The sequence below is a fragment of the Peromyscus californicus genome, unplaced genomic scaffold (assembly GCF_007827085.1).
Source record: "Peromyscus californicus insignis strain IS unplaced genomic scaffold, ASM782708v3 Scaffold_15__1_contigs__length_86483966, whole genome shotgun sequence".
In the NCBI taxonomy this organism is placed as follows: Eukaryota; Metazoa; Chordata; class Mammalia; order Rodentia; family Cricetidae; genus Peromyscus; species Peromyscus californicus.
In genome coordinates, this window is record NW_026294447.1 from 40,678,308 (window position 1) to 40,704,502 (window position 26,195).

Here is a 26,195-nt window from a genome sequence, read left to right on the forward strand (position 1 = left end):
CCTCACTACAGAGATCCTACACAGCCTTGATTATCTGTACTACTGATGACAGCCAAAGCATGGAACCAGCCCAGCACCTACCAATAGATGATCAAGAAAACATAATCTATATCATAAATGCCTATGTACATATATGCACATATGCATGCAATGCAGTATATTATCCAGCCATGAAGAAAAATGAAGGCATATCATTTGCAGGAAAATGGAGATCACCACGAAAAGCAAATTAAGCCTGACTCGGACGGACTAAATGACATGAAAATAGAAGAAAAACTATTTGAGAAAAGAAGAGCAGAGTCAAGGGAAGAGAAGATAAAGGCAGGAATGGGTGGACGTGCTGTGGGATGTTCTGTATGGCAAATGTGTTGCTAATTAGTCAATAAATAAAACACTGATTGGCCATTGGCTAGGCAGGAAGTGTAGGCGGGACAAGGAGGAGAATAAAGCTGGGAAGTGGAAGGCTGAGTCAGAGAGACACTGCCAGCCGCCACGATGACAAACAGCATGTGAAGATGCCGGTAAGCCACGAGCCATGTGGCAAGGTATAGATTAATGGTAATGGATTAATTTAAGCTGTAAGAACAGTTAGCAAGAAGCCTGCCACGGCCATACAGTTTGTAACCAATATAAGTCTCTGTGTTTACTTGGTCGGGTCTGAGCGGCTGTGGGACTGGCAGGTGAGAGAGATTTGTCCTGACCGTGGGCCAGGCAGGAAAACTCTAGCTACATGGACGGGCTGAGTGTCCAAGTGCATCATGTGTGAAAAGGACCCAGAGGAACCCAACACTTGGTAAGTCAATATAAGCAAGTTAAATTTTAAAATGAGATAAAAAATAAACTTGGGGTTGGAGAGTATAAAGAGTCAAGGGAACAATAGTTATATACAGAATGTTCCGAGGGGAAAAAAAAGCCTAAGCAACCATAGGCTTTAAAAGACCAAAATGGATACTCACTGTAGCTCCCTTGTTAGGAGAAATTAACTCAGGAGAAAAACATCACAGCAGATATTCATATTTCCAAACTGTTCCCCTTACCCATTGATAAATTATGTTCTCACAGTTAAAATAACAACAACTAAATATTTAAACATACAAACTACATATCCATTTACTGCAGGTTAACAATAATCATTTATAAAATCTAAGTTAATAATAAGAGTCCCTGTCTTCCCTAAGGCAAAAGAGTTCATTCTGTTTTCTAAGAAGTCTCTTTATATTTTAAAAGAAAAATGCTAATTCAAGTAGGCAATGGATATTCACCATGGTGAAATTTTTTAACGGTTGAACTATTACTGGCTAAAATATATTATTCTATTATGAAGCATATATGAGTAAAAAAGCATGTTCCAGTGGCTGGTGAGGTGGCTCAGCCAGTAAAAGCACTTTGTCACCAAGCCTGATAGCCCAAGTCCATCCCTGGAACCTACACAGTTAAAGGAAAGATCTATTCCTGCAACTTGTCCTGATTTCAACACACATATTAAGGGGCATGTACAGGTGTATGCACACACACACACACACACACACACACACACACACACACACACACACAAAAACACACACTGAAGAAATAAAATGTAATTTTTTTAAGATTTATTTCTTTTTATTTTATGGGTACGAGTGTTTTCCCTGTAGGTATGTGCGTCATGTGCATGCCTAGTGCCCACAAAGGCCAGAAGGGGGCGTTAGATCCTCTGCAACTATAGTTACAGATGGCTTTGAGCTGCCGTGTGTGCTGAGAACTGAACTCAGGTCCTCTGGAAGAGCAGCAAGTGGTCTTATAAGCACTGAGCTATTGTTCCAGTCCCAATAAAATGTAATTTTTAAAAAGACAGGAACAGGAAGGATGGAGAAGCAGCTTGGCTGCTAAAGTGTTTGCCATGTGAGCATCAGAAACTGAATCCAATTCCCAGCACCCACATGAAACCACAGTATGGTGGAATTATCATAACTGTAATTTCAACCAGGAAAGATGGAGACCAGTAAATCCCAGAGACTTGCTGGTCAGCCAGCCAGTATAATCTGTGAGCCCCAGGTCCTAGTGAGAGACCTTGTCTCAAAAAGATAGTCAGTTCCTGAGGACCAACACTAAAGGATGACATTTGGCTTATACACACACACACACACACACACACACACACACACACACACACACACACACACACACGTTTACCCAAACACATACCAAGTTACACACATACATACACACACACACAACTTAATAATTGGGCTTTTTTTAAAGATGGACCATTTTACCAGATACTTTGAGGACTTAAAGATTCTAAGTAAAAAGACCCAGGTAAATGATGTGGTGCCATAGCACACATAACTTATAGCATCTGGTATTACAATCAGCTGTCAATAAGAAGCCATCAGAACCATTCATGAGAAACTCTCAGCTGCCTGTCTTCCCTCTCTGGATAATTTGTAAGGAGCAGAAGAAAATTGCTGCTCCCCTGAGTAGCTCAAACATAGAGCAATTAGTGCCATCACCCATGGATGTGTGAGAATGAAAAATCTGTACCAACAACTGCAGAACAGAACAAGAGTATAAGGAAGCCAGAGAGGGAAACCAGAGCAGGCCAGGGGAGAGCCATAGGAAAGACTCTTGCTCTCCCAGGTCTTTTTTTTAAGAGTGGCTGGAAACAACACCTGTTGGTTCGACTTGTCACTCTAAAGAGTTCAGCAATATTCAACTCAAGCTGCTGCCATAAGGACAGCAGTGACAAAGTAGGACTTTTTTTTTTTTTTAGTAAATAATAATGTTCCAATTTTCACAAATAAATTAAAAAGCAGAAAACTCTATTATTAATAAAGTAGTTAACCTAACAGTTTGTGAACTACATACATGAAGTTAAATACATCATAAAGCATAAAAATCCTGTAGGTGCAAAAATGTCCACACTTGTTTCCTAAATGAAAGTAGGACAGACCTTTACCGGAGATGATGCATTTCCTTGTGCTCAATTAGCTTCCAATCACAAGCAAATAATAACAACTACAGTTCTGCTTTGTAAGATGAAAACAAGTCATCGATTACAGCTTGGGAATTATGCAACAGTGGATACAGCACAGATATATATAAACCATTACTGTATAAATGCAAATCCTTCTTGTTACAATGTGTACTGCTCCTCCCTTCAAAAAAAAGAAATAGATCTAACTGGGTTTCTAAAGGTGAGCAAGTAATTTCTCAAGGACCTAATGGGTTAGGGTTAGGGTACATAAGTTAATTGATTATCTGATTTCCTTCACTAAGCTTAAATACAATATAAAATGTAAACAATCTTTTACTTTCCACACCTTCTCCCTCAAAAACCACAGAGAATCTAGCAAAACATTAATAGAAATGCTAACTTCATTCTTAAAGTCTGAAGAATCTTTCCTTCTTACACCACATCTGAACTAAACATAAATTGGCTGATCTTTGATTGGCAATTTTTGAAATATGTAGCAAACACATAAGTACACATATTCTTTAACCCATCAATCTTATTTCCAGAATTCCTACAGGGTTACACAAATACATACAAACACACATACAGAGAGAGTCATTACTATATTCTCCATATGAAAGGAAACCCTTGACACATCCATACTACAGAATATTAGACAACTGTTCAAAAGGAGGTTATGGTAGTTTTATTTCTGATGCTGTGATAAAATATCCTGCCTGAAAAACAAACAAAGAGAGAGAGAGAGAGAGAGAGAGAGAGAGAGAGAGAGAGAGAGAGAGAGAGAGAGAGAGAAAGGAACATTTTGAGGTAGAAAGGGTTTATTTTAGATAACAATCCAGGTCATAGGACATCACTGCAAAGAAGTTACAGAAGCCGCAGGAGTCTGAAGTAGCCTCTCTCACCACAACCACAATCAAGAGCAGAGAAAAACATACGGGTGTAAACTCATTTGCTTGCTTGCACTCAGCCGCTTTCCCTTCTCTTATATAGTCCAGGAAAACAAGTCCATAAACTGGTGCTGCTCACAGTGGGCTGGGTCTTTCCACATCAACTAAGGCAATTAAGAAAATTCCTCACAGGTGTGCCCACAGTCCAACGTGATCTAGTCAACCCCACAGGTGTGCCCACAGTCCAACCTGATCTAGTCAACCCCACAGGTGTGCCCACAGTCCGACCTGATCTAGTCAACCCCACAGGTGTGCCCACAGTTTGACCTGATCTAGTCGATCCCATGGGTGTGCCCACAGTTTGACCTGATCTAGTCGATCCCATGGGTGTGCCCACAGTTTGACCTGATCTAGTCAATGCCACATCGAGTTTCTCTTCCTAGGTGATCACAGTTGTATCTAGTTGACAGTTAAACCCAACCATCATAGAGGTCTACCCACACAAAGTTGTGTGGATAGCAACAGAACAAAAACGTGTACATATGTTGTACTGTTCCACTTCTTAAAGCAATACGGTATATTCACATAAAAGTATACAAAGTATTTGGAATAACAAACAAGAAATTATCAAAAGTGTTACCTGTGTGGAGTAGAACTTATAGGGGCTTTGAAAGTTTTACTTTTTAAAATAATGAACATAGGGCTGAAGAGATGCCTCTGAGGTCAAGAGTAATTGACGTTATCACAGAGGAGCTAAGTTCAGTTCCCAGTACCCACATTAGGTGGCTCATAACTGGCTGGAACTCCAGCTCCAGGTGACCTGATGCCCTCTTCTAGCCTTCACAGGTCCTGTATGAATGTGATACATATACATACATGCAGACAAAACACTCATAATATAAACATAATTAAATCTTAAGAAATAATAATGGTAACAAATGTGTAATTTAAAAAAAAAATCTTCAAAATTTCTATCCCCTTCTGAGTGGTATTTATGGCCCAACTTCAGCAACCCTAGTTTGTATCCTGAGTTCTCCCTTCTATGACTAAATCTTTCAAGCTAAGTTGAATCCAAGTTGTAAATCTGAGTTCTTTTACTAAATTTAAACTGAAAACAGTAAGACTGTTTAAAATGTAGGCTTATTCACATCATTATCTACTTGTCGTCTTTATATTTCCTCTCCCCTAAATATTCATTTCCATAAGGTTAAGTACACAGTGCAAACTGAAACATCCTCACCTGTTCAATAGCACCCGCATGTCCAATGCTATATTCTCGATATCGTCCAAGCATCTCATCCACTTGTTGTAGGTTCCGGCTGGTGTCCTTGAGAAAGAAAATACTCAATCATCCCAAACAATTTTAGTATTGTCAGAGAACCTAAATCAACATTATTTAAAAGACACGTTGTAAAAAGTACAATTTATGCCAGGTAACCTGGATATCAACAAACTTCATGCACATCAAATCACTACAACACTCTGAGAGAATTCCAAATCCACCCACAATTTATTTATGTAAATTCTGAAGTATTCAATTTACAAGTCCTTATCCAAGGTCCCCCAATAAGTTGGCAATGAAAGCACAAATGGAGAGGAATCCTCTTCAGAAATGTGTGTGCTTTGTACTGCACACTGTTCTTTATAGCAAAGCAATCTGGAGTATCAAGAGTTAGCAGGGTGGACAATGTGCACAGCAAGCTATAGGCCAGGATGGGCTATGCTTCAAGAACATAGGGTAAGTATAAGAAAAGGAAGGAGTCAAACGCTAAAATTCCATTGTTATGCTAGCTTAAATAAATTTACAAAGAATAGGTGCTGGTACTCTCATGTAAAATCATTCCTCCAAAAATTACTCTCTTCCCCTCAAGCATACTAATCCAAAGCAACTCAAAGCCAAATTTCCTGTTTATATGGGCTATGCAAAAGCAAGGGATTAATCAGCTGGAAATAATTGTTTCTGGGTTTGTTTCCCACACTATATATCCTATGACCTTTCCAAGCTCTTCATATGGAAATGATCATGCTGTACCCATTCAAACTTCCAAACACTATCAGAAATTTCCTTCAAAACCAAAATGGCATCTCTATACCTATTGGTCATCCACTGATAATCTGCTTCCCCAAAACTCTAATGGACACAAGTATACAGGAAGGTAAACATCTGTGCTCACCACTATTTTTACTCCCATAATTTTTTATTTGCAAATACAGTTGTATCCTAAAACATTCTCAACAACCTATCAGATAGTTCGGGTATCATCATCATGGTAACCAGACTAATGGTCCTCATCAACTTCTGAGTCCTAGTTGCTAGAATTATGCCTATGAAACTTATATGTCAAAAGGGATTGTGTAGTTGTAACTAAACACCTAGAGGGGAGTTTCTCCTGGATTGCTGAGAGAACAGGATGAAATCACAAGTGTCCTTAAAGTACGGCCAGGCAGTGGTGGTACATGCCTTTAATCCCATCGCTCGGGAGGCAGAGGCAGGAGGATCTTTGTGAGTTTGAGGCCAGCTTGGTCTACAGAGCGAGATCCAGGACAGGCACCAAAACTACACAGAGAAACCCTGTCTTGAAAAACCCAAAAAAAAAAGAGGTACGGTGTCTGACACTGTGGCTCGGCGGTAAGAGCACTTACACAGCTAGTGCATGACCTTGGCTTGGAACTCTAATATACCAGAAAAAAAAAAAAAAAAAAACATCAGCAACAAAAGGAAGAGGGAGACAGAAAGGAGGATATAGCCAGCCAAAGAGATGCAACAGAAGGAAGATCCACCATGATAGCTAGCTTTGAAGATTGGGAAGAGAATCCCAAGACAAGATACATGAGCAGCTACAAAGGGAAAAGGAACAGAATTTTTTTTCTTCTGACCTACAGAACCACGAGATAAAAAACTTGGTTGTTTTAATGCATTTACCTGAGGGTCAGTTATCACAGTACTAAAATAGAACAGTATACTGGCTAGACCGTTACTCGGCTCCGACTAGTCAGAAGCCCGTAACCACTGTCAAACTAACCTGTAAAGTACTGGTTATAGTGTTGACCTTCGCAGTGACATCTGCTGTAGGATGACCTCCAGTTCCCCTTTGAACTGTCCTGGTTGCCCATCGACTAAATCGGTTACGATAGCGGAAGTGGTCTGAATCACTGGATGATTCTGCCATTGATGTACACAAATCCTTCAAAAGAAATCCAAGTCAGTGTCAATCAAGTAACAAACACAGAAATGTGGAGCCCCCTGCTTACTTTCTGGTAGTTTGAAGTATTTACTGCATTAGTCTTCCAGCAAACAGACACACAAGAAAACAGAGACTGTCACTTCTGGTGTACTGCTGCTGCCATGGCTTGCTCTACTCAGAAAACTGCTCCCACGCGGCTGCAGTGAGTTATCAACTCCGAGTACCACTTCCTAAGATGTGTGTTCCGCTGCCAGGATTAAAAGTACTTTCCTATACAATGTTTCACAGCACTGTCAGCCACTCTGTCCACGGCAAACCAAAACATCCTCTGAAGATCTATACAGCAAAGGAGGTGACTCAATTTTGACCTCCACCATCAAAGTAATCCTGGGTAGTTGGGAGCAGAGGAACCCCAGAACAAGCTAGGTAGCTAACCTAATCCGTAAGCTCCGGGTTGAAACGACCCTACCTCAAAATATAAGGTGCAGAGCAATTGAAGAAAGCATAGATCAAGGGATGTCCAACGTCTGCCCTCTGTGTGCACAGTCATGCAGGTGCACACACCCCCACATGTTCACATGCACCCACACACATGACACACCACATACACATGCAAAAATAAATAAATAAATCCTTCAGTTATTAACAGTAGTCTGTTATCCTTTCTAAGCTATAAGAAGTACCTCTAAACATAAAAATATGGCAGAGTCCCTGTAGGAACTATAATAAAATTCCAGTGTGTGGCAGAATGAAAACTCTCCTACAGCCTAATTTAAAATTGGAGCATTAAGCAAATGATGTGATGCAGACACAAATTTTACAATAACACATTTATAAGAAGATGCTGGCTTCAACATCTCCAACAAAACAGAAAGCCTACCTTCCAGAATGTACTTTCAGCAATGGGAAATTCTGTAAACATGCTTTTCTCCCACCTTTACCTCAATTTTGTCTATTTGATTCATACAAAAAATTATTTGTGCAAGAAAATCTCATTTCAGAAAATTATTAATAGAAGTTAGAGAAACCCACTACCTTTAGAACAAAACAGCACCGGAGAAAACTAAGTTGATCAAATGCAAGAGCTTATTGAGTAGTATTCCAATAATTTCATCTTCTGTTTAATGAGGGTTAACTCAGTCTTTAATATAAACCACTGTAATAGTCCTTAAATCTATACAGACATTTTTTCCTGGCTTATTCTGTACAGTGTGATCAAATTTTTCTTTCATGACAGAATATTCTGGGTCTTTTGGACCTTTATTTTTTTATTGCATCTTGAAGTGCATAATCATGTCTCTAGAGAAGATAAAGGACCTTTGCCAGTAATTTAGATTTTTTTCAAAATTAAATTACAGTCTATCTTCGCCACTTCAGAAAAAGAATCCATAACACAAACTGAGAAAGAGCTACTGAACACCCTGTAAATGCCATACATCTCTCACATACCCATGCCCCTCAGCTTCCTCCTATACCAGCTTCTCAGGTCTTTGCCTCCTGGATATAAGCACAAAGGTGCCCATGATGGGCTCCGTCCCACAACAGAAAACATAAACAAGAAATAGTACTGAAGTAACTGTTTGGCTTTGCCTTTCCTGGGTCACAACTGTTTAAGGCCCCACCCCACCCTCACCCCACACATAAAAAAGAAGTTCATACAAAGATATCCATGATGGTTAATTCTAAGTGAAAATTTGATTAGATTAATAAATACCTGGGGCTTTAGAGAAGTTCTGGGTGTGTCTGGGATATTATTTCCAGAAACAATAAGATTATGAAGACTTCTGACCTAATAGTTAATGGATTAATTTCCTAATAATCTTATAATGACATTGTTGGGATGTGATAAAGGCTAAGAGGGAAGAAGTAGTTGGAGGAAATGGGTGAGCTGAGAATGCCTTTAGTATGGTCCCTTCCTGTATTCCTTCTTTCTCTGCTGCCTGTCCATCAAGAAATGGAGGAGACTGCCCACCAAAGTGGACTATTTGGGAAAATGGTTAAAATAGTTAGTACAGAGAATAATATAGTAAAGCTGCATAGACACACCCCTAGAACTAATTATCAGTAATGACAAATAACAACAGAATGTGCTTGCAACATTTAAAATAAAACATTTAGAAGATTATATTGTAAATAAAATCTCAGGACTCTCTCAAATCATCTTCCACTCATTCAGTATTATGTCTGCCCCAACCCTCCAAGGAAGACAGACAACATGACTTCATGTGGAAACTCTACACCGTACATTTATACTTTTAACACTGGCAGAGGTTTCTCGAAGTCTTTTATATGACTTTGCACCATGACTAACATACATTAACAACTGACTGATCAGGATATGTGAATTTATCTCATAACAGAAAATCATAGTAGAATTAGATGAAGTTAAGAGAACATTAAATTACCTGTTACCATGACATAACACAGAAGAAAAAGTCCTATCACTTACCCCAGCTAGGATTACATACTTTCAATAAGATAGAATCAGTTTTTGGCATGAGCTTCCCGGGTGCACTCTAAGTCTTCTGCTATTAATTTCAATTACTTTGAGCAATGAGAGCTGGTCAGACTCCTGCATCTGGTGGAACTCCTGCAGAGGTATCAATATTTAAGAGGATAAGTACTGAGAAATTGCATGGTTTTTCTAAAGCATATGAACATTTGGCAACCCTCTACGTACTTTTTATTACCTAAACTTCACAAATAGTGAACTAAAAGAAGAACAGAATTATATAAATAGATCATTTCATTGCTGATAAAACTTGGCACTTCCTTCCACTATTACTAACGATAAAAAAGGTTAAGAATGACTCCCATAGCAAACATGAGTGGAAGCCTAATTCTCAGTGCCATAATACAGAAAACAGCCTTGTGCCAACAATACAATATTACCAAAAGACAATAATCTATCATGGGCCAAAAAAAAAAAACAAAACAATTCTCTAGTCATGGAGTTGATGGGGAAAGAGGAAAACAAAGAAAACCCTCGCCACTGAAGTTGGCAAGAGGTGTGCACATATGTCAAAAGCAAGGGTAGACAGTAGACATGCTAACGCGGACAAAGGAAATCTCACAGGTGCCAACTCAGGCAAAAACCTACAAGGCATGCTGAGACTAAGAAAAGTAGTCTTCCCCCAGGGAGGAGCCCCCAATCGGTTATCCAATACCAAGTGGTCGGCACTGAAATCATGAACATGCAAACAACACTGAATGGACTCAGTAGGCTATTGGGGGGTGTGCGTGTGTGCGTGTGTGCGTGTGTGCATGTGTGTGTGTGTGTGTGTGTGTGTGTGTGTGTGTGTGTCCCTGTGTGTGTCTTTGTATGTCTCTCTGTGTGTGTAACAATAGCAAAGAGGACGAAACCATGAACTTGAGAGGGAGGGAGTGGGGTGAGCAGGACATGAGAGGAGCGGGAAGAAGGAAAGGGAATTGGGAATGGAGGGGAATGGTGTAATTTTATTTTAGTAACATTTCTTTAAAGCTAGGGTGGATGTATAGTGGCCATGAAAACAGTTCTAGACCCCAAAGAGAAAAGCACAAAGCAATGGCAATTATATGTTCTGTATTCATCATTAACAATATATTATGTTATGCTACAGTTTAAACATAGCTTTTAAGTGTGCTATATCTTAAGATCACTGGCATTAAAGACAGTTTACTCCAAAAACTTTTCTCCTTGGTGAAACTAGCCAATGTGTAAGAGTCGGACTCATCTTATGTTGACAAACACACTGAGAATGGTCACAAAAGAAAACAAATACACAGATGCAAGAAAAAAATTCAACAAAATAGTCTAAGAATTTTAAATTAAACCAAGACGATGTCTTCCCGTCCTGCTGTTTCCATACACAGTAATGTCTGTGGATAGCTGGGTCTCAGGAGAAAGTACTCCTAAACTTGTCTAATGGGAATGTGCAAATTGATAGTGCCTGTCTGGCTGCTAACAGGGAGCTATCTGCCAAGAACTGTTTGCACCTTTGACCTAGTAATTATACATCCAAAAATGACCCCTAAACAAAACTCAACTGAAAATCTGCATGTAAAAATATTTACTGTGAAGGTATGTTAAGGAGAAAATGAAAATGACATGAATTTCAAAATAAAAGAGAATGGGTCAAACACAGAACATCCAGTGGGACAGCTGTTACTATACAATGGGACTCTACAATGGGACAGTAAATAGCCATTAAAAATTCTGTTTCCCAACTAACTTGGCCTCACAGACCTCACAGAGGCTCACAGCGACTGAACAGACAACCAGAGACTGGGACTTCATGGGACTGACCCAGGCCTTATGCACATATGTTACAGTTGTGTAACTCGGTCTTCGGTGAGACTCCTAAGGGTGAGAGCAGGGGCTCTCTGACTGTGTTACCTGCTTTGGGGACCCATCTCCCCTACCGGACTGTCTCACTCAGCCTTAAGAGAAGAGAATTCGCCTAGTCTCACTGCAACCTGATACACCATGGTCTGGTATGCATGGGAGGCCGGCCTGTATCTGAAGAGAAACAATAGAGAAGGCATGGATTGGGGGGGGGGGGGCACGGCAGGGGGACTTTGGGATGACAAAACAAATAAGAAGAAAAAGAGGAGGAGGAAAAGGAGAAGGAGGAGGAAGGAAGGAAGGAAGGAAGGAAGGAAGGAAGGAAGGAAGGAAGGAAGGAAGGAAGATTGGTTCTGGTTCCAAAGAAAAATTAGTGAAAAGCAAGGGTAAAGTATGAGTTCCAGTTTTGTAATAAATGTTCTGTTTTCTGGGTATGTACACAAAATTACCAGAATGTAAATTTAGAAGCACAGGAATGGGAAGGATAATAAAGGAACAAATTACTCTCTCAAGGTATATTTACTCTCAGAAGTTTATTGCCAATTTGTATTCTTCTAAACTTCTATTCTCCTATCTTTTATGAATTCTCAATTATGAATTTGTTAATAAATAATCAGGAGGAAATATAAATATATACTTCAAAAGAAATACAAAGACCACCTTCAAAGACAGCAGACTAAGAAGCTGATAACACGGAAAGGAATTCAACATCCTACATCCTCAGAGCTCTCTTTTCCTTGGTACTTGCTTCCGTTTCATGCTTGACAACTTCCTGACCTCACCTCCTAGTTCCTGGAACCTTCCCAGGTCAGACCACTTCATTAGCTCTCACCGAGGGATGAGCAAAAGGCCCAGTTCACAGGGGCTGCCTCTACATTCCACTCCAGCTCCAGAACCACTTACCCTGACTTGTGAGCTAAAAGAAACTTTTTCATGCTGTATAGTCCTTTGTAGTTTTGCGGAAGGTCAGTTATTTTAAACTGGCTTACAATCCAAATGCCGGAATGCACACACATATCAAAGCACTGTGTGAAACATGCATGTGGACAGACACGGCTTACTGTGATCAAATGCCGCTTTGGAGGACAAATTAGGAATGGTTCCTGAGTGACACACAGTCAGTATTGTAATCTGATGCTCAAAGAAGCACTAAGACAGGCAGAAAAACATCTGTGTGGGCCCAGGGAAAGTTTTCGTTGTCGTTGTTTTTAAAATGCAAAGGAAAAAAAATTTAGTTGAATGAAAAATCCATTTTCATCATTACAAGAAATTTTACCATGACACACGATGGCAGAAAAAAATGAACGGTCAAATGTGAAGAACAACTTAAGGAAACTGAGTCACCGAAATTCTGGCTGAGGGTGAGAAAAGCATTTCCTTCAGGAAAAACAGAATTACTCTTCTGCACCTTACCACCACCTTCCTGTGCAACAAAACTGCTCTCCGGCAAGAAGCTAGTATTTGCTTTTTAGACATGAGCATGTCCAAGACTCAAGAGAGGACTGAGATGGGTGACCTTGGGTAGGAGTCTATAAAATCGTAGAGAATGCTGTGTTTGAATAGCTGCTGGCACAGTTCTTAGAATAGTTTATTTAGCTGCTCCCAACACATCGATACTTAAAGATATAAATATCATTGTTTCTGCCTTAATGAGCCTTATAAAGAAGACATACAACCACCATGCAAGCAATGAACCCTCGTCAATTCATGCTATCTAAACAAATGTCCATATGCAGCCCTGGACACTGGGACCAGAGAGAGAAGATCGCATTCAAGCCTTGCAGTAAGAAGATTGAAGCGAGCCTTCATAAACTCAAGTCCGCCCCTTTTGTTATTTGACCTAAAGAGCCATCAGATTGTCTTCATTGTAATGAGGCACATTTGTATGTATGAGAGCTGTGATTTATTGATTCTCAAATCTCTTTTCCTCAGAGTCAGTTTAAAACAATTAGGATTTGCAAGCTGTTCCATAAAAGATAAGCACTCAGCATCAGGGGTGATATTTCACAAAGACTGAGTAGTGCATGTTAAGTGGGTGATTGCCTCTATAGCCTCCGTGTGCCTCAGCTGTCCCTATCCAAGGCAACTGTCCTCAAAGAAGATGTTCAAGGTAATGACATTGATATTAAACAGGGAAATGTGTTTTAAACTTAATCATCAACCAAATTCAATTTTCATAATGTACTTCTCCCTGTCTCAACAGACGTACAACCTGGGGGTGCAGCTCACCCGGCAGGTGAGAAAGTCACCAAGTCAGCCAAGGTTGCCATGTACAAACAACTGTCAGTTAGGTGTGCCTTTTTTCTTTACATCAGTGCTCTTCTGTACCTTCACCTCAAACCCTTCCAGTAAAGTTACACAAGATCAAAATCAACAGTCAGTCCATCCCATCCGCCAGTTCCCACGTATGCAGGAAAACAAGGGACTCCATAAGCCTCTGCACCAGAGGTACTCAAACCAGGTTGATTCATTCATCCTTTACTGAATCGTTACTACATTGCAAATGAAAGATAACCCAAGGATGGCGGTCTACACCTGTCATCACAGAATTCACGAGCAAAGACAGGAGGTTCCAAAGTTCAAGGCCTATCTGAGCAACGTAGCAAGACTCTGTCTCAAAACACTGAGAGCTGGGGACGTGGCTCAGTGGTTGAGAACTTACCTAACAAGTACAAAGCCCTAGGTTCAATCCCCAGCATTGCCAGAGAGAGAGAGAGAGAGATCAAAGAAGAAAGTAAATAGGTCATAGTCCTTGGTGAGAAAGACTGGCAAGAATATCACGTAAGAGAGGTGAGCACAAAAATCCCAGGAGTCAGGTCAGAATCCTTCCCTCAACATGGAGCAGAAGCTGGACACACAGCTAATACAAGGAAATGGGGTGCAGTCAAACTGTCTCAGAGAAACTAGAGAGGGTTCAAACCCACAGAACTCCCATCCCTATACCAAGGCAGCTCTGCTGTCGTCGGATTTGCATGTTGTGGATGGATGATTTTTTTTTTTTTTTTAAGAATTCTAATACTGAGGCTGGAGAAACGGCTCAATACTTAAAAAGCACTTACTGCTCTTGGAGGGGACCTGAGCGCGGTTCCCAGAACATACATCAAGTAGCTCACAATGACCTATAACTCCACCTCCATGGAACAGGATGCCTCAGGCCTCCACAGGTCCCTGCGTTCATGTGCACATACCCACATACACATACACATAATTAAATAATTTTTTAAAATCCTTTTTTAAAAGAATTCTAATTTAAAAGAATCATGATGGGAAAAACCACAGAGATAGCTGACCCAAGCTAGTGGGAGCTCATGGACTCTGGGGAGCCTGCATGGGACTGAACCAGGCCTTCTGAATGTGGGTGAAAGTTGCGTGACTTGATATGTTTGTGGGTCCCCTAGCAACAGGACCAGGATTTATCCCGGGTACGCAAACTGACTTTTTAGAGCCCATTCCCTATGGTGTAATGCCTTCTCAGCCTTGATGTAGTAGGAAGGGGCTAGATCTGGCCCCAACTTGGTATGCCAGCCTGTGTTGACTACCCAAGGGAGGCCTTACCCTCTATGAGGCGGGGATGGGGATGGGATGGGGATAGGTTAGGGGGAACAGGGGGGGAGGGGGGACAGGGGTTATTATGTAAAAGGAAAGAAAAAATTTAAATTTTTATATTTAATATATATATAATTATATTTAATATATATATTTAATATATATATTTATATTATATAAATTATATATATATATATATATATATATATATATATATATATATATATATATATATAAAGAACATAACAATGTAAGAGAATGGGCCAATTTGATTTGGCCTGAGAGTGGGTTGGTTTGGTGTATGGAACACAGTCCTCAGTGCTAAACTCTCCCTATTGAACTTACTATGGGGTAGCTACCTCCCTTATTTAGAGGTAAAACTAAACTGTGATGCACCAGTTCAACAGATAGCCACGTAGGAAAAGGATTGGAAAGCACCCTTGGAACTGTTAGTGAGCACATTAAAAACAGTCTCAGCAAAGACATGAAAGTGAGGCCGCCAGGTCCTGCAGAAAAGGAAAGGCAAAGGATAGAGGCTGTCATATGTGCGCTTTTCGTTCTTCTTTGGATATGTGAAAAAAAGAGATGGATTACTACCTGGGAAGGATGTTTGCTCAAAGGATAAAGAAGTCTCAGATTGGAAAAGATTTGGTATACAAACACAAGGCAGGCCCAAGACAGAAGACATAAAACTGATCATGGTGGCCCATGAATATAATCCCAGCACTTCATTGCAAGTTCAAGACCAGCCTGGGCCACACAGTAAAACCCTGTCTCAATCAAAACTAAGAAAGCGAGGGGTGAGGACAAGAACCACCTACTGGTTAGAGACACACAGGGAAGCCACTCACTGTCTCAAGCAATACCACCTGAGGACTTACAGTGGCATATTTGCCGCCCCCTCTGAAGTTAGTTTCCAGTCTCAAAGAATGCTCTTTACTCTATAGCTACTCAAATTATAGCACCAGACAACCCGGTAAATTGGCATAGGTAAATTGGCATAGCCAAGTCTAGGGTAAGAAAAAAAAAAAAACAATTATGTTCCTGCCTAAGAACTCAAAGAGAAAAGTTTGTTGAGTAGGCTTTAAAATTAAAGGTCAACATGAAATAGCCTTTAAAAATGAATTCTAAAACAGAGAAACACTGGATTTAATAATCAGAACACATGATTACAAATCAGAGTGTCTGAGGTGTGATAAGAATCACCTTTCATTGGACAGCTAGCTATGACATGTGCCCGTATGTCAACACTGCAAGGCAAAATTTGTAACCAGAGGGCAGAGGTCATATCTTATGGACCCCCTTATTCCCTGCCCCAGACCAGCATCTGTCATATTCATTATTTCTATCTTTTTTTAAAGATTTATTTATTTAGTATACAGCATGTATGACTGCAAGTCAGAAGAGGACACCAGATCTCATTATAGATGGTTGTGAGCTACCATGTGGTTGTTGGGAATTGAACTCAGGACCTCTGGAAGAGCAGTCAGTGCTCTCAACCTCTGAGCCATCTCTCCAGCCCCTCATTGTTTCTATCTTAAAGAATTCCTTTTCTCTGGGTTTTTGTGTTTGTTTTATGTGTACTGATGTTTTGCTTGCATTTATGTACCACGTGTGCAGTGCTCATGGATGCCAGAAGAGGGCATAGGACCTATTGGAACTGGAGTTACAGACAGTTGTGAGCCACCGGGTGGGTGCTCTGAAGAGCAGTCAGCACTCCTAACCCCTGAGCCATCTCTCCAGACCCCAAGAATTCCCTAACAATCACCCTACAAAGCAAATACCACGGCAACCCAGCTGTGGTTCAAATATAAAGTGTCCCTGTCCCTAAAAAGTCTCCTACATTGAAGGGCTGGTCCCAGTTGGCAGTGCTTCTGTGGGTGGTTCTAGACACTTTAGGAGGTACAGCCTGGCTAGAGGAAACAGGTTGCTAACACAATGGTCTTGTGGACTATGTCTGCTCCAGCTCCACCCCTGCTTCCTGAAATCAGTGAGCTGAACATCTCTGTTCACCAGGCCACCATGATACCCTGAAACCATCTGCCAAATGGCAGAGAAGTTCCAGAGAAATGGCAATGGCTACTGCCAAACCTGAGATGAATGTGCATGTGTTACTTGTGTTGAGCCCAAAATCACACTTTTGTATTTATACCTGATAAAACAGGTAAATAGCACAATCATTCCCACAATGACAGACCAGAATTAAACCCTTTGAGAGTACAGGCAACAACTATCATGTGCCCATACTGACCCAGATTGGTTGAACAAGAGATTGGAACAGACGATCACCGGACCCCTGAGTTTCTGACATCATTTTGTTTAATTCAGGCAATGTAACTTGGAGGAGTACAGAACAAACCCCATGGACAGATGTCTGCTTGAAATAACTATGTTATTTTAAAACATGAATCTGAAAACTTCTACTTCACTTGAAAACTCCAATTTCCAGTTTTCTGGAAGAAATCCAAAGCTCTGCCAATGCTGAAGACTGATCATCCACAGGAGCATGGATGTACACACCACGCTCTAGGCAGACTCACATCTTTCTGTTTGCCCCAATCTCCACCACACTGGCCTCCCACAACGCGTCACTTGACGGGCTTCACTTAGCTGAATCTGCAATACTACTAAGAACTAAAATGAAAACTAAAAGGACAAAGCTTATGAGCCCAACTGGCCAGGTGAAAATGAGTGGCCCAGGTGTGAAGAATTAATCAGCAGAGATGCCTGGGAGTTAGTTCCCACACAGACCAGAAGGAAAGCATGGTAGTGGTTGTCTCAGTGGTAGACAGAACATTAAGACTCTGGCAAACATCTAAAGTATACACGCCTGCAGACTTTAAAACTGGAATGAAATAGTTTTACTTGACTTTAAGCAAACTACATAGAAAGACTTTGCACTAACATGAAAAAACTAAAGGGGAGGGGGGCCTAATCCTTTAAATTTCACCCAAAATCTTCACTTTATATATTTCTTTCCCTCATTCCTGAAAAGCAGTTAAGTGCTGACTGTGGGCTCAGCTGCCTACCTTGCCATCAGCAGGATTTTAACCGGAGTGGTCTAAAGAAAAGTAGGATTGCTCCCTGGACCTTGCTCGCCCACATCTCTCCTAGCTTCTCCACCTTACTTCCTGAAACTCTTCTCAGGCTAGAAAGAGGAGGACATAGGACACACACACACACACACACACACAAAATCCCAGGCCTTCCAGCCTAGAGCAACAAACCAGCCAGCTGCCCCCGGCCAACTGAACAAGTCTAGCCACGCTAAGTAGACAGCTTAGGGAACCCACTGTAGAGGACTGAACGTTTATTGTTGTATGTATCCAAGGTTCTGTTGGTTATAAAGCAAAGGCTAACTGTTGGGTAACTGTTGACATGATTTGGTTCTGAAAGAGTTATCTGCTAAACTTTCCTCTCAATCCAACTTTCCTTGAGAGAATGAGATGGTTTCAGACCATAGATATATGTGACACCCTTCCAGTGATAAAAGGAAAAAGGATGCTTTCAAATCAGAATACACACACACACACACACACACACACACACACACACACACACACACGCTGTGGATGATTAATTGATAAAGTGCTGTTTGGCCAGTAGCCAGGCAGGAAGTATAGGCAGGACAAGAAGAGAGGAAAATGCTTGGGAAGTGGAAGGCTGAGAAGAGAGATGCTGCTGCTGCCGCCGCCGCCGCCGCCGCCATGAGAAGATGTAAAAGTACTGGTAAGCCACAAGTCACGTGGCAACTTACAGAATAATAAAAATGGGTTAATTTCAGATGTAAGATCTAGATAGCAAGAAGCCTGAGCCATTAGGCCAAACAGTTTAAGTAATATAAGTCTCTGTGTGTTTGCTTGGGTCCAAGCAGCTGCAGGCCTGGCAGGTGAGAGAGATTTGTACTGACTGTGGACCAAGCAAGACCAAAAAAACTTCAGCTACACACACACACACACACACACACACACACACACACACACACACACACAAGCAAATTATATGTAGCACATAATAGCCTACCAAGTTTTAAGGGGGAAAAGCAATTATAAATGTATAATAATGTCAGGGTTTTGAAAAAAAATAAAAACAAAAAAACCATGCTATTTATTTACATCACAATGCATACTTTATTTCTCCCTAATTTTAAAAGGAACAGAAACTATTTGATTTCCTAATGAAAAAAAAAATGCAAGAAAAGAAATCATCTCACAGTGCCATTTACCTTTAATTCATACCCCGCTTTAGAGCTTAGAAAGTATTTTCATTAGCATTTTCTCATGATTCCTATTGCAATCCTGCAAAGATGGTATAATTACAACCTTATTTATGCTGTAAAGGGAGAGGGCAGTTTGAGTAAAGTACTAGCCCACAATTACTTTGTTTTTAAAAATTACAATAACAAAATTGGAGTCTAAATCTTGTACTTCTCTAAGCCATCAAAACATCTTGCTGATGTCTCCTTTCCATTGCCTCCATGACGGAGTCAAGGTTTATGAATCAGGAATTCAAGGCCTCACTAATGCCATGAAGAATCCTCCTGCCCACTATCCCAGCTTATTTCAATCTACTCATCGCTTTGGGCATAGCTAAGTACAATCTCACGAACTCTTCTGTCTCCAGACAGAGGTAATCTTTCCTCTCACAGCTCTGAAATCTTAGGGCTGCATCCCTGAAGAAAGACACTTATTAAACATCCCCATAAGGTTTGACTATTTGTACAATGGAACTCATCCTCAGTTACTCAAATCCGTGCCCTCATCTCACCAACATGCCTATGCCTATGCCAATCCTACTACCATGAACATTTCTTTCACTCTCTGAACTTTCTCAAAGGCCCATGTTCCTAACCATCCATCCTTGACTCCTGTTTCTTGGTCAGTTCTGAAGAAGCATCCTTCGGAAAGCCTCCCTTCTCTGCCCCACCCCAACTCTGGGCCCAGTGCCCTCTGCTGTTCTCCTTGACAGATAATTGCCTCCAGTCAGCCTAGGCCGTTCTAGCTGGCCATTTACTGTCTATTTACAAAGCCTCTAAATTTCAACAAAGACCGTTTTACTCATGGTTTGCTATGCTGTATATGTGTTTTAGCCCCACAAAAGTTTGTTTGCAGGAAGCGTGACCTCTGAGATTGGCAATCTAATGGCAGTAGAAGCTCTACATCAGTGGTTCTCAACCTTCCTAATGCTGCAATCCCTTAATACAGTTCTTCAGGTTGTGGTGACACCCCCAACCACAAAATCATTTCGTTGCTACTTCATAACTGCAATTTTGCTACTGTTCTGAATCATAATGTAAATATCTGATATGCAGGATGTCTGATATGTGACCCCCAAAGGGACCAGACCCACAGGTTGATAAACAATGCTCTATATGATATGAACTAGGGGATGAACACTGAAGGGCACTCCCAAAGGGGAGGTTAATCTCCAACTCTCATGGGGTTAGGTCTTGCACAACCTCATAGACTACACACCTGAAAAGCAGATTCTTAAAAAGCTTTGTCAGCTGGTTTTCCTGCTCCCTCACTCATGACATGACCTTCCCTGATGTGACATGACATGACCATGATGTGACACATTAGTGGTTCAGGGACTTGTAACAGACCATAGGACTATGCTGTTAGGACCCTGTGACAACTGGAATTATGAACCACATAAACCTATTTCTTTTATAAATCACTGACCTTCAAATATTCTCTTAAAGAAACACAAAATGGATTCAGATACGGTTGAAGGTCAGCACTCAACATAGTTTTGGACCATTATCAAATTAATTTGCAACTAGATTTTTTTTAATTATTCTGTCTGATTAATCCAGAAACAAAGTTCAAACTACAGAGCTTTACAGAGCAAGTACTAGTTAAGCAATTATTAAGCAGAGAAATTTCATTAGCAGAGGGTCTAAATTAATTATTTGGAGCCTTAAAACAATATTGATTGAGCCGCATACTATTAATACAAATACTATTAATACTAATGTCTACTATATGGTAAGCAAGGCAGCAGTTCAAATCAATGTAGCATATACTAAAATTTACTAGTAACTGGATCAAACCTAAGAATACTCAGTTATTTGTGAAATCATTGGCACTTTATAATGGTCATTTGCAGTTACTTATAGTCCTTCAATTACCTGTACCATCAAGCTCTAAACTCCAAATTCCATGGTCTCTTCATCACCTGACTTCATCATCTAGAGAGTTTCAATATTCTAATAGCTGCTAATAAACAAACCCATTTTGAGCATTTGAAAGCCTTCACCTGACCACCATCAAGCTTTTCCTTTTTCTTCAATCTATAAAATTGACTATCCATCCTTTAAAGTAACAATCATAGTCCACTTCTTCCACAATGTTGCTCTTCATTCTAAACAGTCTAGCTCCAGCTCAGCTTTAATTCACACACCCATTCATGCATGAGCTTACTCATTCACAAGCACTTACTCAGGAGCACCTGTTTCATGACAAACACTGTGCACACAGCAGATTCTAAATATCCATCAGCTAAATGGATTCATGTAATCACAAATGCTGCCTTCTCCAAAATCCTCCAGTCATTTAGCAGTACACAGATTTATGCTAAGGGTTATATTAATTGTAGATGAATATTGATAAAGGCTTACTAAGTCTGTTAAAGTCATTCCTAAATATCATAACAAGACACCAGAAGCAAAGGAAAAACTCAGAATATTTGCACTATATGGGAACTGAGGGATTAATTAGATCTTTAAAAAGCACACAAAAATAATAACACTCCAGTAGTAAAAGTCGCAAAGGACACATAAACAGGCAATTCATAGAATACAAATGTCCCTAACAAAAGCATAAATATAGTTCATCTCACTGGAGAATTGCAAATTGAAACAATAAATGGTGTCCTTGTTTATCTGTTTTGGACAGATGAGCAAAGCTCTCACCCTCAAGGCTGACAAGGGCATTCGGTGTACAAGTACTAATTATAAAGGCTCAACAGATAAAAACACTTGTCTAAGCAAGTCTGACCTCCTGAGTTTGATCCCTGGAGCCCACAATGGAAGAAGAAAATCAACTCCAAAGTTGTCCTCTGACTTCTACACACATGTACCATGTCCCAACATTTGCACACAACAGTAAATATATAAAAATGTATTATCTATAAAAATAAGAATAGCTTTTCTAAAGAATAACTCGGCAAAACAAGGAAAGTAAATATACACGCTTTGACTCAAAAATTCTGCTTCTATGATCATTATCTCAAAAAAAAAAACCAAAAGGGTGTGTGTGCGTGTGCACATGTGTGCATACACAACTTATGTGTAGGACGTATGTATGAGAATCTCATTTAAGAATAAGAAACAATAAAATCCCTTGATGAGAAATACATTAAACGAATCTAATCACTAGGCCACAAAGATAGCAGTTAAACCAGATAAGACAGAGGCCCAAGAGATTGGAACACACCTAAAACCAAGCTCTCAGGAGGCTGAGGCAGGGATCCTAAGTTCCAGGCCAGCCTAAGTTGTACTCCAAACCTTGTCTCAAAGGAGAATAAGACAGTAGACTTATTATAAGTAAGACTATTTATATGATAGTCTTTTAACAGTACATTGTTACATAGGAAAACAGACTCTAAAGAGTATGACTATATTCAAACCTGTCTAAGGTGTCCCCTAACAATAGTGAATCCACTCTAAAATATCATTTATAGAAGTTCCAAATGTGTCAATTTGTGCCGGTGAGAATTCCTGGAATACGTTAACCTACTGGGCTTTTGTCTTTCTAACTCTAAAATTCTTTAACTCTAAGAATTTTGGACATCAGAAATCATCAGTGGAAATTTATCACAAGGCCTCAGAATCCCTCTGTGTGCCAGTGCCTTTTCACCATCAAAATACAAGGAAAGGCAATTTTTTCATCCAGAATTTTGAATCCATTACAAAAATTAAGCTTTAATACTAAATCTTTGATAATCAATGACAATTTGTGTTGAATATACTCAATTCATGGAAATCACAAATTACAACTATTTACTTGAATAGACTATTCATATTGTTTAAAAAAAAAAGTAAGATCCTTTAAACATTTAAAGAGATCAATCCAAAACTGTTGAGTGTAAGTCAAATCCACTGGAGAACAATTACAAACAGCCATGAGGCCTTATACAGGGGCAGGACTGGGAATCTGGAGTCGGAAGACCTGGAAATAAAGATCACTCCTTGGGCTCAAGAATTTCCAAGTAAAAGAGTCTCTGACACAGATCTGAGAAACATGGATAAGCATGAAAAAGGATTAAATGCAATGCCTGGGAAAGAGAACCTCAAGCAGTATCTGGGCTACAGCAGGTTCCCAAACATCTGCCTAGTAGACAGCTGCTCTGTTATTTTTGGTAAAGGTGAAAGCATACCTCCACTTATCTGTTTATCTGAATTTTTTTAATGTGTCATGCACAGCCACTCAGTTTTAATTTTAAACTGTTAACAAACAGGAGCTCCTTGCCTCCCGACCCCGACCGCCATTCCCAAATCCTTGCTGTTGGCATACCCTTTCCCACTTTGAATATACAACAATGTCAAAGATTTCCTCAGACGCTAAACTCAAAGAGCAAGCATACGTACAAAGTACACTCCCAGAACTCTGTGTTGCTGTCCTTTGAGCTCAGTGCTCTTCTTAGGCACGGATGCCTGCCTCCTATCATTTCTTCATGAGATTCCGGGCAAAAGGTCTAGTCAAGTAGATGCTCTTTTGGGTTGCCTCTACACTTCCCCCAAAACACCTACAAACCAATGAAACAGGCAGTAAACAGAACTAGAACTTGACATTTTTTAATGAAAATTATCTCATCTTCCCTATGCACAGATTAGAGAATACCACGGAACACAGACAGTACACTCCTATGGTCACCCAAAAGCCCAAATGATATCCAAATGCCCAGCCTGCAGATTCCTTATAAGTGGCATTTTCTGCCCATGCCTAGTCATCATCATTGGACTTGCTAGATCACACTAGGGGATGAACCGTACCTCAAGTCTAGCCAAAAGTACTAAGTATATCAACTGGGAGACTAGACTGGGTAATAAAATGAACATGGTTTTCTGAATGTGCTGGCTCATTTGTAAGTCTAGGCCACCCTCCACCTCTTTAAAGACATATTACGTATGGTGGATCAGTTCTCACAGTGAATGGTAAAACTAATAAACCAAAGTATTATATATTTGGCTGAAGAAAAGTGCAGTGGGTAGAAATGTTTTCAACACTCTCTAACTACTTTTAAAATTGTAAAAATCCACAGGAAAAAAAAATCATCTAAGAAAACCACTGTGAGTGTATATCAATAAGCCATTTCAAGAAGTGTATTCTGGGAAAAGTAAATTGCTGAGAACCTGAGAGATGTTCAGGGTGGCCAGCTAAGCAACAGTTTAACACACACTTTTCTGACAAAGTAGCAAGCCCTACCACATGGTGAGTTCTAGAGCAGCTAGGATTACATGAAACAGTGCTTCTCAACCTTCCTAATGCTACAAACCTTTAATACAGTTCCTCCTGATGTGGTGACCCCCCCAACCATAAAATTATTTTCATTGCGACTTCATAACTGTACTTCTGCTACTATTATGACTCAGAATGTACAATGTGTGTTTTCCAATGGTCTCAGGCAGCCCCTGTGAAAGGGCCAGTCGATCCTGTGGGGTTGCGACCCACAGGTTGAGAACTACTGCTCTAGGCCAATGCACAGCTGTCAAAGTTCATCTTCCTGCTGTGGTGTCCAGTACAGCAGTCATATGGCTACAACTCTAGAAGTCTGGCCAGTTCAAACTGATACACACTATAAATACAAAATGATAATACATGCTAGATTCTGAACATCCAGTACCATTTTCCAAAAAAAAAAAAAAAAAGCATAAAATACAGCCCTGGTGGTACCACACACCTTGGATCTCAGCAGTGTGCAGGCAGAGGTGTGCATCTCTGTGACTTGGAGACCTGTCTGGTCCATCCACATAAAGAGTTCCAGGCTAACCAGGGCCACACTGTGAGACCCTGTCTAAAGTGTGTGTGTGTGTGTGTGTGTGTGTACATATAAGTTTGATATTTACTCCATGCCAAATATAAATATTTTATGTACTATGACAAATTAAGATTAATCTCAGCAGTTTCCTCATACTTTTAACACAGGTACTGTAAAATTAAAAACCACCTGTATAGTTCGCATGGTATTTCTTTCTGTTAGACACAATCAGTTTTGGAAAGAAGTGCTGAGAATTTGCTTTGAGCTAGGCAATGCGCCAAATGTTTTGCATAATCCTGACAGGACGCTACAACATTTAGCTTTACCGAACCTTTGCCTAACAGACTCGGTCCATTAAAGCAATACAGATGCAGCTGGGATTCGGTATTTCCACGAATTAATTCCAAAAGGGGGCTGCTAACCGCTAGGACCGGGCATCTCCTAAATTAGCATAGGAATATCAAGTGACCAGAAGACAGAGAAGCACCAACTTACACCCTCGGAGCCGTCAACTAAATGTCAGCTAGCTAAAGCGTCTAGAGTAGCTTGCCCATGGCAAGCTACTCAAAAGCCAGGACAACGCACGTTCAGAGTGAGATTAGCCAGGACCTGACCATGGACCACCTGTGGGGGGGTGCAAACACGCCATCGCCCCCAACTTGCCAACGCTGCACCCACACACCCGGCCCCATCCCACTTACTCCTGGCTGCTCTGGTGTCTCCACCCTGGGACAAGGGGAAGTGGGACGTAAATGTCTCTGCAGGGGGGAAGTGAAAAAAAGGACAAGGGAGCAGATGGGACAGGTACCTTAGACCCAAGGTGACTCCAGGTTCTTAACGCCGGATCATCGCCGAGGCCCCACCCGGCTCCCGCGGCTACCAGCGACCCCGAAGGTGCAACCGACTCAACGCTGCGGCGCAACCGACTCTGCTCAACCCTGACTCGCAGCTATGGCAACTTGAACTAGCCGCCCAGGCGCGGCTAGGAGCACTGGACGCGCCACCGCCGCTTGGCCCTCTGGGAGCTGTAGTCCATCCCACGCTCCAGAGCAGAGAGATCCAGCCACAATGACAGTAACTAAACTGCAAGTCCCAGCATGCTCTGCATCTGGCCTCTAGGTTCCTTTCCCGGAAGAAGCTGGATAAGCGGTCTTTACCAACCTAGGGCCCTGCCTTCTAGCCCGGCTCTAATTTTGTTTTTTTAAAGGGCCAGCAGCTTGTGAAGACGCAAACGCCTGGCAGAAAGCGTTCAAACGCTACCTTGGCAGTGGAGTGAAATTTTACTCATGAGGAAACATCAAAGGATAAAT

General features: G+C 40.8%; 1 protein-coding gene across 7 annotated transcripts in view; it reads right to left on the reverse strand.

Annotated features, from left to right (window-relative positions):
• Cep128 (centrosomal protein 128) overlaps nt 1-25,868 on the reverse strand; it is a 366,411-nt gene extending 340,543 nt beyond the window's left edge. For 5 of the 7 annotated variants that reach the window (XR_008218335.1, XM_052738687.1, XM_052738685.1 and 2 more), the window contains exons 1-5: nt 25,694-25,868; nt 23,495-23,652; nt 9,481-9,621; nt 6,870-7,031; nt 5,087-5,173 (exon numbers count right to left, since the gene is read on the reverse strand). Coding sequence is in view for 6 of the 7 variants with exons in the window: in XM_052738687.1 (XP_052594647.1) it covers nt 5,087-5,173; nt 6,870-7,016 (234 nt within the window). In the remaining variant the exon portion in view is untranslated. The remainder of the gene's footprint in view (nt 1-5,086; nt 5,174-6,869; nt 7,032-9,480; nt 9,622-23,494; nt 23,653-25,693) is intronic. The other 2 variants (XM_052738684.1, XM_052738688.1) reach the window with 2 other exon arrangements.
• Nucleotides 25,869-26,195: the final 327 nt, after the last annotated feature.